The sequence below is a fragment of the Centruroides vittatus genome, unplaced genomic scaffold, assembly GCF_030686945.1.
Source record: "Centruroides vittatus isolate TY-2023 unplaced genomic scaffold, ASM3068694v2 scaffold_435, whole genome shotgun sequence".
NCBI lineage: Eukaryota > Metazoa > Arthropoda > Arachnida > Scorpiones > Buthidae > Centruroides > Centruroides vittatus.
In genome coordinates, this window is record NW_027122708.1 from 2732589 (window position 1) to 2749153 (window position 16565).

Sequence of the window (16565 nt, forward strand, 5' to 3'; positions counted from 1 at the left end):
GGAAAGGCCATTCTCGGTAGCAGGACTTTTCATTACTAAAAAAAGAATCAGATCGAGTGATCGGAGTATTGACCATCTTTGCTTTTTAAAATCTTATAATACAAAATATTATTGTAAATGTTTATATTATTTTATTTAAAAAACGAAAATTACCTTTTAGGTTAGAAGTTTGATCTAAGTTCATTTTTTTAAATTTTCAACTCAATTCAAAGCGTTTTTTTTTGTTGTTGTTTGCAGTTTCCAGCAAACTTTAATAAATTTTTTTCTATTTGAAAATTCAATGGTAATTTTTAATATATATCTTACACGGCATTATTAATATGATTTTTGGAGGTTGCAGAACGTATAATTATTTTTCATTTTTTAAAGTAATTTAATATTTGATTTCATGATATTTTGTATATCTTAAAAATAATTAATTCTATCCCGGGAAACAGTTTTGCTTGTCCCGGGATTCCGGGATAAAAGTAAAGACCGGGAAATGAGAAACCCCAATTCTGACTATATTTCACTATAAATTCAAAAATACCGTGCGTGCCAACACGTAGAGGTCAAGTCGACATCACGAGCATGCGCAATTGTCCAGCGCCATCTTTATGGTTTGTTTATGTTTTGTGTTTACGCGCTCATTAACTGGAGTTCTTGTGTTGTTTATTCGTCGCGAATATCAACGTGGTGAATTGGATGGAATGCTAGTTCACTCAAAACCATTTATTTAAATTCCCGGCATTATTTGTCATCAAGGATCAAGCTTCCACGACGAAGGCAATTTGCATGGCTCTCGAGAATTAACCGGAAAAATTCAATACGATTAAAGTGAATATCAATAGAAGAGTTTTTGTCAGAAACATTTCATTTCGGGTAAGCAATAACATTTGATTACTAGTTATTAATAAATGATTATGATACTCATGCAAAAGTTTAGATAAAGTGTGTACAAGCCGGTTGCACGAATCCCTTAATTAATTCGGAAAAAATAGTTAAATAACAGATTTTAGTTTGAAAGGTGGAACACAATCATTGTCTATTCAGTTTGTTTTTTTCTTAGTCTCTGCTTGTAATAAACAGTTGTGATATTCGAAATATTTAACAAAGGGTTCGCTAGCAGAAAATTTTTCCCTAACAATCGCCGACAAACAAAATGGAAGTTTTGGCTAGAAATAAATACAATACCTTTTCTTGCGATATATCTAATAATCAGTGGCGTATTTGGAACGTAAGGGGCCCTGGGCCAGGAACCAGGTAACAATAGTATATTAGTGCTGTCGACCTTTTTTTTTTTAAGGCAGAGAAATTTTTCACCCCGAATGGCACTGCTGATAATAGACAATGTCGTCATCTCTCGAAATACAATATCCTTTTTATTTCGCTGTTCATAGCCCGACACGTTTTCCACGGCTATCTTGTATTATCTCGCGCGCGTGGGATTGTGGGATCTCTCTTATGACTGGATCTAGTTTCAAGAACTCTCTTGAATCGATCGCGATTAAACCTCGTTTCGGTCGAGAGAGATTGCACCAAGACATAGTCCAAGACCTTGCTCACAATCTAGCTTGAAATACTCGGTGCGAACGGGGTGTAAGGCTCTAGTTTAGTAGTGTTACAGAGTATAATACGTATATTTTAATATATTTTTTAAAAGAAACAAAACCACTGAGAAATGTTACGTGTGTTTAACAAGGTTCGGGAAACTGAAAATTTTACCAACGGGTTCGGCCGAACCTGTGCAAACCCGCTGAATATCACCACTGGTAATAAATATACAGTAGAGTTAATATTAAAGTGTTAAGCAAAGTTTATCGCTTAGCGAATGAAGAATTAGAAATGAATTTTGAATCGATTGTCCTTCAGTCTAATTTACATAAAAGTGTGTGTATTTTTAAGATATAAACCAATAATTACCATTGTTCATTTACAAATAGCTAAGTTAGGTTATTTTGGTGAGCAACATTAACATTTCTTTAAGATGTAAGAAAATCATTGTAAAAAGTAACATTAGTAACAAATAATTATTACATAGTAACCTTCACGTTGTTCCTGACAAATTTCTATTTATTTAGAAATCGTAAATATGATACCCTACTTTTGAACCGGAGACCAAACATAAGAAAGTTATCGTTGAACTCGTCTCGACCCCGAGATCAGATATATACTCGAAGTCCCGAAATTCCATAGGGATCCAAATTCCATCTATATAATATCCATAAATTATTTTTAATGATATATTATATTATTCAAAAGATTTTTACCCCAAAGTAAAACCTTCCCCATTTTATGATGATTCACCACCAGACTGAGTGCCAACTAGGGTTTCTCTGACGAGATCCCAGCTGTTTTTTTAACCCTGGAAATCCCGCAAATTTCTTAAAAGTTCCCTTTTTTCGTATTTTGCAAGTAAAAACTACATTTGTATTTAAGTTAATTATATTCTGACAGTTTATATTAATTTTAAGCTTGCTTATTAGTTTTTTAAATTTTTGCTTGTTATGGCATGTCACAGATTATCAATAATCAATTTGTGGCAGGACTCTGGAAATTCTTTACTTCTGAGAACCTGTAATATATTGAATAATTGCGCTGATACTGTCTTATTTTTAACCATGCCCAGTAGCTTGAATAACCGTAACGCTAGGTTGTGCAAATTGGGCAAGGATACAAACGAGTATGAAGTTTTTCTTCATAAACCTGATACTTACAGCCAGCTAATTCGGCACTTTGTTTGGCTTCAAGCTCGATGCCGCTATTAAAGTAGCCGAGGTAGACAAATCAGGAATACCAGATTGCGAAACAAATACTGTAACATATCTCGAAAACGAACTAGAAACCTTCCAGGCTGCAGGTGAAAAAACACATAACATCTGACTTCTCTTAAATGCATTAAAGACGATTCCACCCACATCAATTGAATCGGAAAGAGCATTCTCGGTAGCAGGACTACATTACTAAAATAAGAATCAGATCGAATGATCGGAGTATTGGCCATCTTTGCTTTTTAAAATCTTTACCTTTGTTTTAAATTTTATATTTTTTCAAAATACAATAATACAAATTATTAAATTATTAAATTATTAAAGTTAGACGTTTGATAAAAATTGTTTTTAAATTTTCAACTCAATTCAAAGGCATTTTTAGTTGTAAGCAGTTTGCAACAAACTTTAATAAATTTTTCTATTTGTGAAAAACTTACCATTGAGTTACGTAGAAATTAATACAATGTCATATTTTACACAGCATTATTATTATACGCCCTGCAACCTCCAAAATAATTATTATTTTTCATTTTTTAAGCAATTTGATATCATTCTATTAATTATTTTTAAGATTTATTTTATATCTTAAAATTATATCTCGGAAAACAGATTGCTTATCCCGGGATTTCGAGAAAAGTAAAGGACGGGAAATGAGGAGAAATCCTAGTGCCAACATTATACATGGGGTATGAGAAAGACCACAACTCAATTGCATATCAGGAGCGTTATGAAAGAGCACGTAATCAGAACACGTTACAGCCTCTAAAGATTTGTAAGGTTTCATTTGTGAAAGAGTGTAGTAATTTGTCGTCAAAACCAAATAGTTTGATGTCACCAAATTCTACTTTAGGCCACAACTATTGATCTACAACGAAGATGCTGGCTTCGTACGGATCGACACCTTGACGTAATGAAACTTTTTCTTCATATAATGCAGCCTGTTGTCCTGTCATTTTTGTGGCGGGTTATTCTCGCAGTCTATCTTTTTAAACTTTGTCCATGATATAAAAATAGTGCAGTTTTATTAAGTTTAAATTGAAAAAAGCGCTGCCAACCTGTCAAATAACAAACCGTGCAAGCTAAGCAAGCCGAAGCTAGACTACAAACATGGCGAAGATGCGGAGCAAACGTGCGTTTTATCACGTAACATGCGACCTTGAAACCCCTTTATACATTACAAAAACAAGTTGTAATATCATTATCGAAAATGCTGTACAAATGCTTGCATCTGATACTTTATAGTAGAATCTCATTAATGTAATGGGTCTTGTGTACCTAACCAAATGGATAAGTTTAACGATGACGCCAAGTCTTCTGATACCTGAACGTATGAGTGTAAGACTTGAATTTTTTTTCCTTTCTTTATCTATACGGGTGTCCAACTGTCCATCAGGCATGTAATTAACAGAGGATAGGTACATTTTTTAAATTTATCACTTTTGGCTGATTGGAAGCGACCGACCAGATTTGATAAAGATACTCCTTGATTGGCTATTTTCCCGTCCTCTTTCCGACCTGTGGGCACTAAGAGGGCCTCTTATAGCAAGCCCATTATGGGTTCGGCCAGGCCCACAGTGTGGTGAGGGACGGGGTCTGACATATCCGGATGGACCACTCTCCGAAAAATTCCCAGGAATTTTTTGATCCCGGGTTCCCCAGAGCAAGTATGCTGCCACTTTCACTTTGGTTTAACCAATTAGTGAGTCGGAATTTTTAATCCATCAGGATATATTGTCGGATCATGTGTCTATAGTTGTTCTTTTAAGTAGGGCCGGATTATCGAATAGGCAAAGTAGACAAATGTCTAGGGCCCGTAATTCGGAGGGGCCCGGCTTCAGTGCAGAAGATTTCTGTTTCAAAACGAGTTAAAAATTATTTAAGAAATTAGATGGGACAGAAAAGGCTGTAGTTAACAATTCCTACTAAGCTCCGCTCGACTAGCCATTATCTAAAAAAAAAATTAAAAGAAAAGGTCAACAGCCACCCGTGCGTCAGAAGTAATGTGCGCCACGCGATCTCTCGCCCCATCTAGAAGTATTCCTAGGGCCGCCTCTCGTGGTAGTACTGATGTATGGTTATGATTTATTTTCTAAATCTAAACTTATACGTCGCGACATCGCATATTCGATATAGCGTTCAAGTTGCTCGAGTGCGAAGATATTACAATTCAATAGTGTTTTATAAAAGAGTTAAAAAGGGTGACACTACGGTGTGACTTGGGGTGACACCACGATATCCGCACCGGGTGTCACCCATGTTAGCTACGCTAATGTCACATTATATAAGATTTGTTTAGAAGCAACTTATTTAAATGGGGCCCCAATTTAAATTTTGTCTAGGGCCCGCTAGAGGCTTAATCCGGCGCTGCTTCCAAGATATGGAAATAGATAGTAATTCGTTAAAAAGGCGTGGGAAAATAATGCATTACGTAATGTTTGTATTTGAAATCGTATTTATCATCATGTTTCCCTTAGGATTACTATTATCCCTCAGATTATTCTGTTGATCAATTGGCGGATTATTTTTAAGATATCTTGCAGATTTTTATTGATAAATATCTTCCATTATAATATTAAACGAGAGAACCAAGATAAAACGAAAGGCATTTTTGGCAAAATTCATCTCAAGCCATACAATAAAGTTAATCAGTCAGAAATTGTTTTAAACAATTAAACAAGAGTTTTATATCAGGTGGTCAACGTGCAAGAATACAGACGGAAGTGAAAGGGCTAACCAGAGATAGAAATGAAATTAGGAAAGAGGAGGAAAGATACTACGACAGAGTCCTTTAATATACGTTCTTCGATAGAGTTTTGGCAAAAGGTTAAACATCTGCCTATCGATGTAGTTAAAACACAGAACGATGTACAAATTAATCAGTTGAAGTATAATGGAAGACTTTTCAAAATGAAGAAAAAAATAAGTAATAGTTTTGCTGATTACTACAGACAGATGGAAGCTTTTACCACGTCAGTGTTAAAAAACAAATCTTTCTCACATTCTTCGTGTGGTACGGTAGACTCTATTGTATTGGATAGAATTTCTCCCTAAGGAGATTTTTGATTATATTATGAGTGTACTGTACGTATATTATTCTGATTTTAAGCTATTTCAAAATCGGAATAGCAGCTCAAAATAGATTGTGGTAAAAATATTGTTAAAATTGATATCCAATTCTAAATATGCAAACAAAATTTGCACTTTTCAATCGATTATATAAAACTATGCATTACACTGAGTGGCCAAAAAATTAGACACACCCTCTAATAACGAGTTGGTCCACCTTTAGCTATTTAGATCTGATTACAACCGATATTCTTCTTAGTATGGACTCAAGTTGCTGAGGAATGTTGGCCCATGCTAACATAATGGCAGCTCTAAGTTGGGTCAGATTGGATGGTGGCGTTTCCAAGCTTTGAAGAGATCTTTTGACTCCGTCCCACAAATGATCTGTAGAATTGAGGTCAGGGGACTGAGCTGGCCATGATTGATGATTAAACTATGATTGATGTTCCTCAAACCAATTTGAGACCAATCGAGCACGGTGACAAGGTTCATTGTCCTGCTGAAAGTGACCATCTCCATCAGGGAACATTACAGCCATAAACGAATGTACGTGATCGGCAACAATGTTGATTTAAGCTGTTTTATTCAGAGATGTGTCCACAAATATCAAGGGACACAGTGTATTCTAGGAAGATATTTCCCACACCATAATTCCACCGCCACCAGCCTGAAAAGTTGTCATTTGGCAGGAGGGGTCCATGAATTTGTGCTGTTTGCATCATATTCTGATCCTGCAATCTGCATGATGTAGCAGGAAACGAGATTCATTGGACCAGGCTACTTTTTTCTAGTCTTCAAGTGACCAATTTCGTCATTCCTGGGCCCACAACAGGCACCTTTTTTCTATTTTTCTGTGATATCAAAGGCACTCGTGATGGTCTCCTGCTGTTAAAGCTCATCCTTTGCAAAGTGTGTTTTGTTGTGCGTTGGGATATGCTTTGTGATGCACCTGCATTGAATTCAGCTGTCAAATTACAGCTCTACGCATGGTCCGCAGCAACAGAAGGGAAACAACACGACAAATTTCGTGTTGTTCCCCTTCTGTTGCTGCGGACTATGCGTGCTAATCGCCTTTCACCTCTCTCGTTCACCAGCCTTTTTGACTAGAATTGTCCTTATCGCTTGAAGATTTTTTTCTCAAATGCCATTCTCTAAACACTCGAGATATTGTTGGGCAAGAAAATCCTAAGAGTCGTCGTTTCAGAGATGCTAACACCAAGTCTTCTTGCACCAACGATCATCCCTTGTTCAAAGTCACTTAAATCTTTCGTCTTATCATGAAAATTAATGTCAAAATGGGTAACTACGATGTCTGAAGCTGAGCATACTTATATAAGCAACTCTGCGTTGTGACGTCACTCTACATCACTGTCGGACTGATTTACTTTCAAATAAAGTGTCTAAATTTTTGGCCACTCAGTGTATATTCTTGTTTTAGCAACTTTATATTCAAATGCATGTCTAAAGTCAATACAGACTATGCAACATCTAGGAGGCAAGCCTTACTTCGTTTCATATTGAAACGGGCCCACCAGTGGCCAAGCGGTCTTCGTACCCTGAACACTGGGAGTTCGGTCGTGGGTTCAGCGCCTCGCTCGGACGGGCTGGCCACGTAGAGCTTTCCAGGTTTTCTCCACGTCTGTAACGCCTAAATAGGGGCCAGTTACCCTTAAAAAGACCTCCCGGAAGGCATTCCCCCTAGGCAGATCGCCCAAGTGTTGCGTTGCCATAACTTAACAAACATATTGAAACGAACTTTGGCTGCTTAGCTGCTGCTTCTGAGGCTTTTCAGCCCACCAGCGACCTAGTAGATAACTTCATTCGAAGTGTTCTCGCCCGTCCATTGGGGCACATGTCTCACTTTCGTCTCGGTTGCACTTTTCTAGGGTTCCTTACTTTAAAGGCTCTGTCCGTGTCCGTGTCCGTATCGTACTTAGAAAAAATAAAATGTCCGTACTTTTTAACTGATCGAGCAGTTAATAGTTAAATCATAACCACTTACTGTACATTTAAATCTGACAAAGGGTACTAAATTTTTGATTATTATTATTATGTTTGTTGGCTAGGTGGCAACATTGTATAAGCAAATGTAACGGCTGTGTTGCTTAAAGAACATTCTATTGCACACATTCAATATAACGGTTCCTTTAATTCGATCAAATTCGTCTGTGGTAAAATAGTTTTCTTATATTTAAAATTGCATTCTTTGCCCTAAGGCAGGGATGGCGAACCTTTTTGTGTTCGCGTGCCATATTGTAAGCACACTTAGCTTTAAAGATGTTAATGCGTGCCAAAGTTTCAGACTTCGAATAACGATACTTAAAGAAATTAAACGAATACGCTTTAATTAGAATAACTGTAAAAAAGATGATCAGGTGATAAACCGAAAGGATGATTGAGAGAGAGAGAGAAATCGTATGATACATTACGTACCAGATGATTTTTCCTTACGAGCCACAGGTTCGCCACCCCTGACCTAAGGGAAAGTGTAAATTGAAACATTATATTATTACTACATTTACTAGATTGAAAAATGTGAATAATTTCCTTTTATCTCGCCTCGCTGTCAGAGTACTTCAAATGCTAATCTGTCCATATTTTTCTTTCAACTGCTATGGTAACTAGTGTTGCAACCTTTACAAAATCGCTGACCCGGACGGCAGGCCATGTTTGTTCGAACAGAAGTTCCTGACGCATGCGCTATGTCTAATGTCATTTCACAATGCGAAGAATAAAGGTGCGACTATGCAGACGCGAATTTACAGCGAGCGAGAAGTTGCGAGCGATTTAGTTTTCACAAAGAAAAACCATGCACAAGCGAGAAGCGAGAAATAACGCTGGCGAGAGCGAATTTTTGGTTCTCGCACATATCTGACAGGTTTTGATATTTATCGCGTCTCGGCTCTTCTTGCCACATATTCTCGCTCGCTTGGAAAATTCGCTCGCTCGCGTCTGCATAGTCGCACCCTAACGTGCATGCTGGTTCTAAATCAGTTACAGTTAGGGACTAGGGACTTGCGTAGGAGTAACGTATGTAACCTAAATTAAGAAAGAAAGAACAGATAGTTTAGCTCCATAGAAGACGTGTACGGACATACAAGCAAAAAGAAGAAAAAAAAAGGTCGAGAGGCAGGTTGTGCGTCAACGTCATCGTAAACAACGTAACATGGCGGAATGGCAGATGAGTTTCAGTGAGTGTGAGGTCTTGAGCTGTTCAAATGGTGTAAATTTATAAAAATATTTGCAAGAACTTTGTTTCATCGTAATTTCACAATTTCTACGAAATTCCCGGACAAAATTAATAGTTTACCCGGACAGTCCGGGAATTGAAACCGGACGGGTGATAACACTAATGGTAACTACACCTGTTCCTAATCCCCAAGGGAGCACCAAACAATAGAAAATTCGTGACTTCTAGCCTATTCTGCAAATATAAAAAACTAACGAACGATATCTGTCCATTGACCCACGCAATTTCGTCGTATGTTGATCAAAACCCCTCAAATTCCTTGTTTTCAAGGCCAAGCTAGCCCCGACTGCAACCAGCATCATCTTGTGGGAGCGCTAATCCGACGATGAATCGGAGTTTGAAGCTCCTTGCGTAATGTACTGTACTGTACGATGCCTTTTTTTAATAACTTGTATTCCCCCGTTTCAAAGTCTGCGGGCTCCGCTGGCTGGCCGCATGGATTTTTCTGGGATTTCTTGACGTGTCTAACACCTAAATAAGGGCGTTTCTCCAGTCTTCCCGAGAAGTACGCTTCCTTTCATATCGTGATTCTCTCCAATCTAATCCTCATCCGAAAAACGTTAAAATTGATCTTAAAAAATATAAAATTTCTCTATGTATTATAAATGCACTAATTAAGAAAGGAAAATCTAAAACAGTAAATAAGTGTTAAAAAGGGAGGAGGAGGAATGCAAGGCTATCTTGATCTTTGCTTTTCATATGATTTCCTAAAATTAGTAAATGAAATCATAATCGATTAAAAGAGAGTAATTAAATCGCTTAAATCCAAATAATGAAAATTTCACAAAAACTCGTTAGGTAAACTGGAATCACTAATAATCTTCCTTCCCATAAATATTAAATGGATTATATAAAAAGACAGATTTTTATAATGAAAGAAACCACCAACCAGACAAAAGAAACTTTAAATTTTGAAAATTACAAACTTTCAAACAATACTCAAATATTAATATTCCAAGTATTTTATTTATGTTGTAGTTTTTATAAGCCAATTAACCAAATTGATTTCATATCAGATTTTTCTAAAATAGTGCCAGATCTTAAGTTTTCAATGTTGTCAGGAATTTAAAATTATCAAATTGGAGTTGACTCAACTGATAGAATATTGGATGGATAATTCTGTCATCTAGTTGTTATTTCATTCCACTTTTGACATTAAAAAACAAAGATCATATTAACCAGATGTAAATCACCCTTTCTTTGGAATATTTCTAGTTAATCTAATTTTGATATAAAATTTATAATCTAATTGTTTTTAATATAGATTATTATTTTTAACAAACTACATCATTTCAGATAAATTTAATTTGAAAACTATTCTAAGACACAGTAAATTGTTTATAGATTATTTGCAATCAATATGTAAAAAGTACAAAAAAAAAAATTATGAAATAGATTAAGATATAACTTATCAAAATAATAATATAGAACTGATATAATAATGGTAAAAATAATAAACTATTAATAAATTCATTTATTCAATTACATTCTGAAAAACAAAATGTACAAGTCCACCTAAAGAAAAATAAAAACTAAGAATTACTCTATTTTTTACATAGAAATAGCTACAAGAGCATGAAGTAGTGGCTTTTACGAAGGAAACAAAATAATGAAACATTTGTAAATAATAAAATAAAATTACATTATTATTATTTACAATTCAATACTCTTAAATGTTTTTATATACAAATTGCATTAGTGAGATATTTCCATATAATAAGTTATATATATTTCATTTTTGGTATTTATGTTGATTCTTAAACACAATTACTAATACAGAAAATAAATGTCTTCTGTTTTGGGTTTTGTGACATTGTAACAACCATCGGCACATTGTATCAAATTTCTATAACATTGAGATGTGGCTGGTTTGGCTGCATGCTAGATACTAGAATATGATTCATAAAAAAAGTTCTTCTTCTTCCCCTTCCAAAGCTCTTTCTACAACCAACAGTTGAACCATAACATCCATAAGAAATAACTGCTGTATTTGTTTTAAGATTATGAACATTTATAAGTCAAGTATAAAAAGAAATAAGTAATTAGTAATTTATGTAGATATACAAAAATTTAATAAAATATCAATGAAAACAGAGAAACAAAAAAAGCCGAAGAGGCAATAAAATGACGAAGGACACGTCATAAAATTAATCCCAGAAGTGAATGATAATCTTAACCATAAATGAATCACCACCTAATTTATGAAGTTTAAATAATAAAACTCAAAACCTCTCTTCTACATTTCAGTCAAAAATTATGTAAAAAGAATCCAGTATTACTGTTACTATATTTAATTTTAAAATCAACAAATATTAAATTTTCTGTTATAAAAACATGCTTTAATACTTAGTTTAAACATGAAACTATTCATGAACTATGAGCTAAACTATTATATAAATGACTAGTGTTTTCTAAAAAATTAATACTAAAAATCAAAAGCATTCAACAAGACTAAAGCCAGTGCCAAAGAAATGTCAGATTGTAATGCCACAATACAGATAACAGCAAACTATGTGGAGGATCCAATATTAAAGGTAGAGGCCAAAATTACACTAACATTTATAATTAAAGTAAGTATTTAATACATTCCACAAAAACTACATACTTCTGTTTATTTCTCGACATAATCGCTAAACGTTGACAGTTATCCCAGCGTGACACTATTTTGAACATCCCTTCACGGTACTATTGCTTGAAGTAGTCCAGAATGGTGTCTTCCAATTCCTCCTGATCTGCAAAAATTTCTTTTAAAGGTTCAAATAAATGAAAATCTGATGGAGGGCTAAATTTGGACTATACTCCACATGTCATGTCAAACCAAACTGTGGTTGGCACAGTGGAATTGGGAGGTCTGCAACATCCTCCGTATAGTCCAAATTTAGCCCTCCATCAGATTTTCATTTATTTGAACTTTTAAAAGAAATTTTTGCAGATCAGGAGGAATTGGAAGACACCATTCTGGACTACTTCAAGCAATAGTACCGTGAAGGGATGTTCAAAATAGTGTCACGCTGGGATAACTGTCAACGTTTAGCGATTATGTCGAGAAATAAACAGAAGTATGTAGTTTTTGTGGAATGTATTAAATACTTACTTTAATTATAAATGTTAGTGTAATTTTGGCCTCTACCTTTAATATCGGACTCCCCTCATATTTAGCCATATAACTGTCATTCTATTAAAAAAACAAAATCTTTAAATACCAGTAACAGAACTTTAATGAAAATTCCAAATGTTTCGGCCTTCACCAAGGCCTGCCTCAAGTTTTTTAATGAAACAGAATTCCAAAATGGAATGTTGGAAAAATCAATTATTCGAATGTTCGACATTCAAAAAATCAATTTTTAAAATTTCAAATACCTCACAATGAAAGCCAAATTCATACAGTAGACAGATTAAAAATTGTAAATGTATGACCATGTCACACACATACATTTTTAAGATGTACATAATGTCTGAGATAAATTAATATAGGTTAACCTTGCCCAAAATTTGCCAACTTTGAAAAGGTAATAATTATAACTGTCATTCTACTTTAAAATGGTAACTGGTGAATAAGCTGTCTTAGAAGTGTTTTGCTAATGGTATTACCTAAAATAATTTTTCTTTAATGAAAAGACAAAGTTTGCTACTGATTGTAAAAGAAATTGTTACTTTTTAATATAAAAGATAGGAAAAAAGATCAAGGCTAATTAGTTACATGAAATGATGCATTTTTTTCACAGAACTATTTTTTTTTAAATATCAGTTTTTGTACTTTCAAAAACTGATATATTTTTAAAAAATATATCGAAAAATATTAGAAATTCAAAATTAGAGATTTTGAAATGAATATATCAATAGGAGAAACCATGAGAATCAGAATGAGAAACATTTAATACAGTAGAATTAACTTGTTATTAATTTAAATATTCCATTTGATTCAATAATGATCATCTCTTACAACTTGTCAGTTTTTGATGATAAAAGATTGTGCTTGGTCTTATAAAATATTTTAAATACCGAAAGCATTATACATTTACTTGAAATTTTTGATTAATTTAAATCTTTTTTTTTTTAATATTAAAAAAAAGTGTGTTCCACCATATATCTATATTTGGATGTTAGTTTTATAGAGTTGTCTGAATTCACATTACATCATATTTGAAAAAAGATGTTTACATATTGCTATGTAAAGTGTCTGTTACATAGAAATCCATCAAGCAAGCATGTATATAGCCTACCTGTTACTGATCCTAGTACAGTTAAGATTTTATTATAACAGGACACACACACACATGCACATAAGTGCAATTATTTGTAATTTAATTTTGTTTCTCATTTTACACGAACACATTTGTTATTGTTATGTTTTAGGATTAATTTTGATGTATCTTTCGTGACATCCTATTCAAAAATTATTTAAATATTAAAAATTCTGTTTATTTTTATAATGCATGAGTAATGTTTCAGTAATTCACTAAAAATATAAACAATTAAGATCAACATATTTAATTTTATATTATTTACAGTTCTATAAGACAAAGTGAACTAAACAGTCCTTGATTGCCCTTATATCCCAGGAAAAATAGACCAAGACTAAAAAAGAATATTTTATATTCCAGAAAATCATAAGTTTTTAAACTGAAGTAAAACTATCACTTATTTTACGGAATAAATAATAATAAAAGAAAACTGAAATGGGCCAAATTATTTCAATAAACCTGTTTCTTTGGTTTAGTTTGTACTTTCATTCTTTTCAAAGTCAAAATTTAAAGATTTTTATTATTATTTGATTAAATTTTACATTGAGTTTAAAATGATTTAGTTTAAATTAGTTTTAGATAAAATGATAGTTTTACATCACTTTCAGCTTGGAAATAGTGTTATCCTTCACTTAATGGAATCACCAAGCTTCAATATCAACAGCTCTTCAATTTGTTGAATACTACTTTTAAATGATTTTTTTAAAATTTACACTTGACATAATTATATGAATAAGCACAGAGAGATACTGTCAAAGATAATGAACTTTTTGGTGATAAACAATTTGAAAATACAATGATATTAAACAAAAAATAGTATGTTCTTAATGTCCAACATATACATATATAAATTCTTATAATGAAGATATTGGTGTCTTTTCTTCATATAGATTTTGTTTCAATTTTTCTATAAAACTAATAAAACTTATTTGTACACACAAATATATATTTTTTTAATCAAATCTTCTCGTCTGAAGAATGTCTTCGGCAATACACATTGGCTTTAAGCTTTCCATATATGGCGACAGAGAAATACATCAATGTCCCTGCGGTTGCAATTTCCAACAAACATTCTAATTGCACCTGTCTTTCCAAATAATTTTGGCTTAATGATTTGTCATTGAATGTTGTTCCTTTTGTCATTCATTTGAATTACTGTCCTCCATGATATGTTATTTTGGTCCTTTCTTTGTATGGTGGCTAAACAGTCACAAAATGCATTATTAAAAATAAAGATTAATTAGGCCATTCTCTCTTAATTCTAAACAATCTGTTCTTTTTTCCTGAATAAAAACAATATATCTTGTTTTAACTTGTACTTCTAAAGATTATGTAAAGTTTTTATACAATACAATTATTGTATTTGGAATGCAATGAAATAATATTTGCCTTATGAATTAAACAAATGGAACAATGGAAATAGAATTACAGAGAAACATTGTAACGACATGCATAATTTCATCCACAGAAACTGGAATCTATATTGTGCTACATTACACTAGAAATTTTAACATAAATATACTGTATAGGCCACAACCTTTTTTTGCTGAAAGTTCTTTAATTATATATTTAGGTTACAAAATTGTCATCTAAACTGTGACAGCCTGTGTACGCTCCAGAGCTATTGACAACACCTCTATTAGATGTCAGTGATGGAATGTGAGGTATGTAAAGGAGGGGATGTATGCCATAGCTTCAGGCACATTGAATCTCTTTCAAATGTTTGTTTTCCAATTTTCCATTTCTATGATCCATCTCTGTAAACAAATAAATGAAATAAAATTCATTTGCAATTTTTATGCATATTTTTCTAATAATAATATTAAATTAATAATAATAAATTCCATAATGTAAAATTCTAATACAAAAGAATTACCTGGTAAGTCTATCTACTGCATCTTGCAATCGATGGGTACTCAATCCGGGAAGTAAACGATGTAAAATTTCTTTTACAAAGATATCACTAATACCGGGACAAGATCTTTCTGCAAGATCAAATGCCGTGTGGAGTTCTTCAATAGCATCCAGTCTTGAATTAATATCAGGTTTTAAATTATTTTTATGTTTTCGCTGGAGCTATTAAATATAAATAGCTAAAGTTAACAAAAAGCTTTGTATCTAATAGTTAAATATATAATTAGTAACAAACAATAAGAAATATATTGTAACAGAATTTCACAAGTATCAAAATCTACATATGAATTAAAATAATACATTTTTAGAAAAACATAAATTATTAAACAAGATGATGCTTCTTTCACTATTGTGAATTCACTGCTAGGAACTAAATTACATAAATTATATGAAGTGTTTGTAATTGCTTTTAAAAGTTTTTCTAATAAATCTACTTTTGTTTTTTAACTCTCAAACTACAAAAGCAATAAGCAGAAGACAGAAAAGCTGGTGATATGCTAAGACAAATGTTTAAATTTGTATGGAAACAAATGCAATAAATAAAAATTATGCAATAAAATGAGTACTTTTTACTCATTTTAGATACAAATGGTAAAGATGAAAAAAATATGTAGTTATTATGAATTATTGAATCAGAAAAAAATATAAACCACAAAAGATTGTAAAATGTGTAGTGGATGCATACATTCCCAAGCATTCAGTTAGGCAGGTAAGAGTACATTGGGAATGGGCACAGCTTGGTTGGGCTCCACTCCCAATGCAACATAAATTCATGCATATTCCACCAGTGCACTGATTAGTGACAACTAATAACAAAAATGCGTGTTCGTATATCAAATACTAATATCTTTGTGCTACTTATCTGATGACTGGTAAAAAAACAAATGTTTTTTTTACATTTCCCACAATATATATTTTTATAACCACCACCAATCAGACATATTTGCTATCTACTTTTAGCAGCAGCAGCAGCAGCAGATGATGATTAGAAGCCAGAATAGACCACTCCCCACCAATAATTTTATTTAAATAATTTAATGACAAAGAAACTTAAGTAATTATTACTTAGTATTTTTTTTTTATAATCTAAATTGTTGAATTTAGATTATAAAAGACAGGATACCTTTTCTGCTAACAACAGAATCTTTAGTTTTCTCTTGTTCACAATTTCTATCCACTTTAGAATAAAAATGATCAATGCATTGATTGATTACTCAGTATCAGTAATGAAAATGTCAACATGAAACTCAAACTTCACAGCAAAATTTATGTAGTGTGAATGTTAGTTCCAAATAATATGTAGACACATGTAGACAAACTCATAACTTTGTCCAATAACAC

The 16565-nt window shown here is 33.0% G+C and overlaps 2 protein-coding genes across 3 annotated transcripts in view; both read right to left on the reverse strand.

Annotated features, from left to right (window-relative positions):
• The window catches only part of LOC136989101 (uncharacterized), a 246419-nt gene that overhangs the window by 99831 nt on the left and 130023 nt on the right, over positions 1-16565 (reverse strand). The gene's annotated exons all lie outside the window — the stretch shown is intronic.
• GckIII (Germinal centre kinase III) overlaps positions 13542-16565 on the reverse strand; it is a 65788-nt gene continuing 62764 nt past the window's right edge. For both annotated transcript variants that reach the window (XM_067287144.1, XM_067287143.1), the window contains exons 9-10: positions 15187-15386; positions 13542-15067 (exon numbers count right to left, since the gene is read on the reverse strand). In XM_067287144.1, coding sequence (XP_067143245.1) covers positions 15055-15067; positions 15187-15386 — 213 coding nt within the window. In that variant the 3' untranslated portion in view covers positions 13542-15054. The remainder of the gene's footprint in view (positions 15068-15186; positions 15387-16565) is intronic.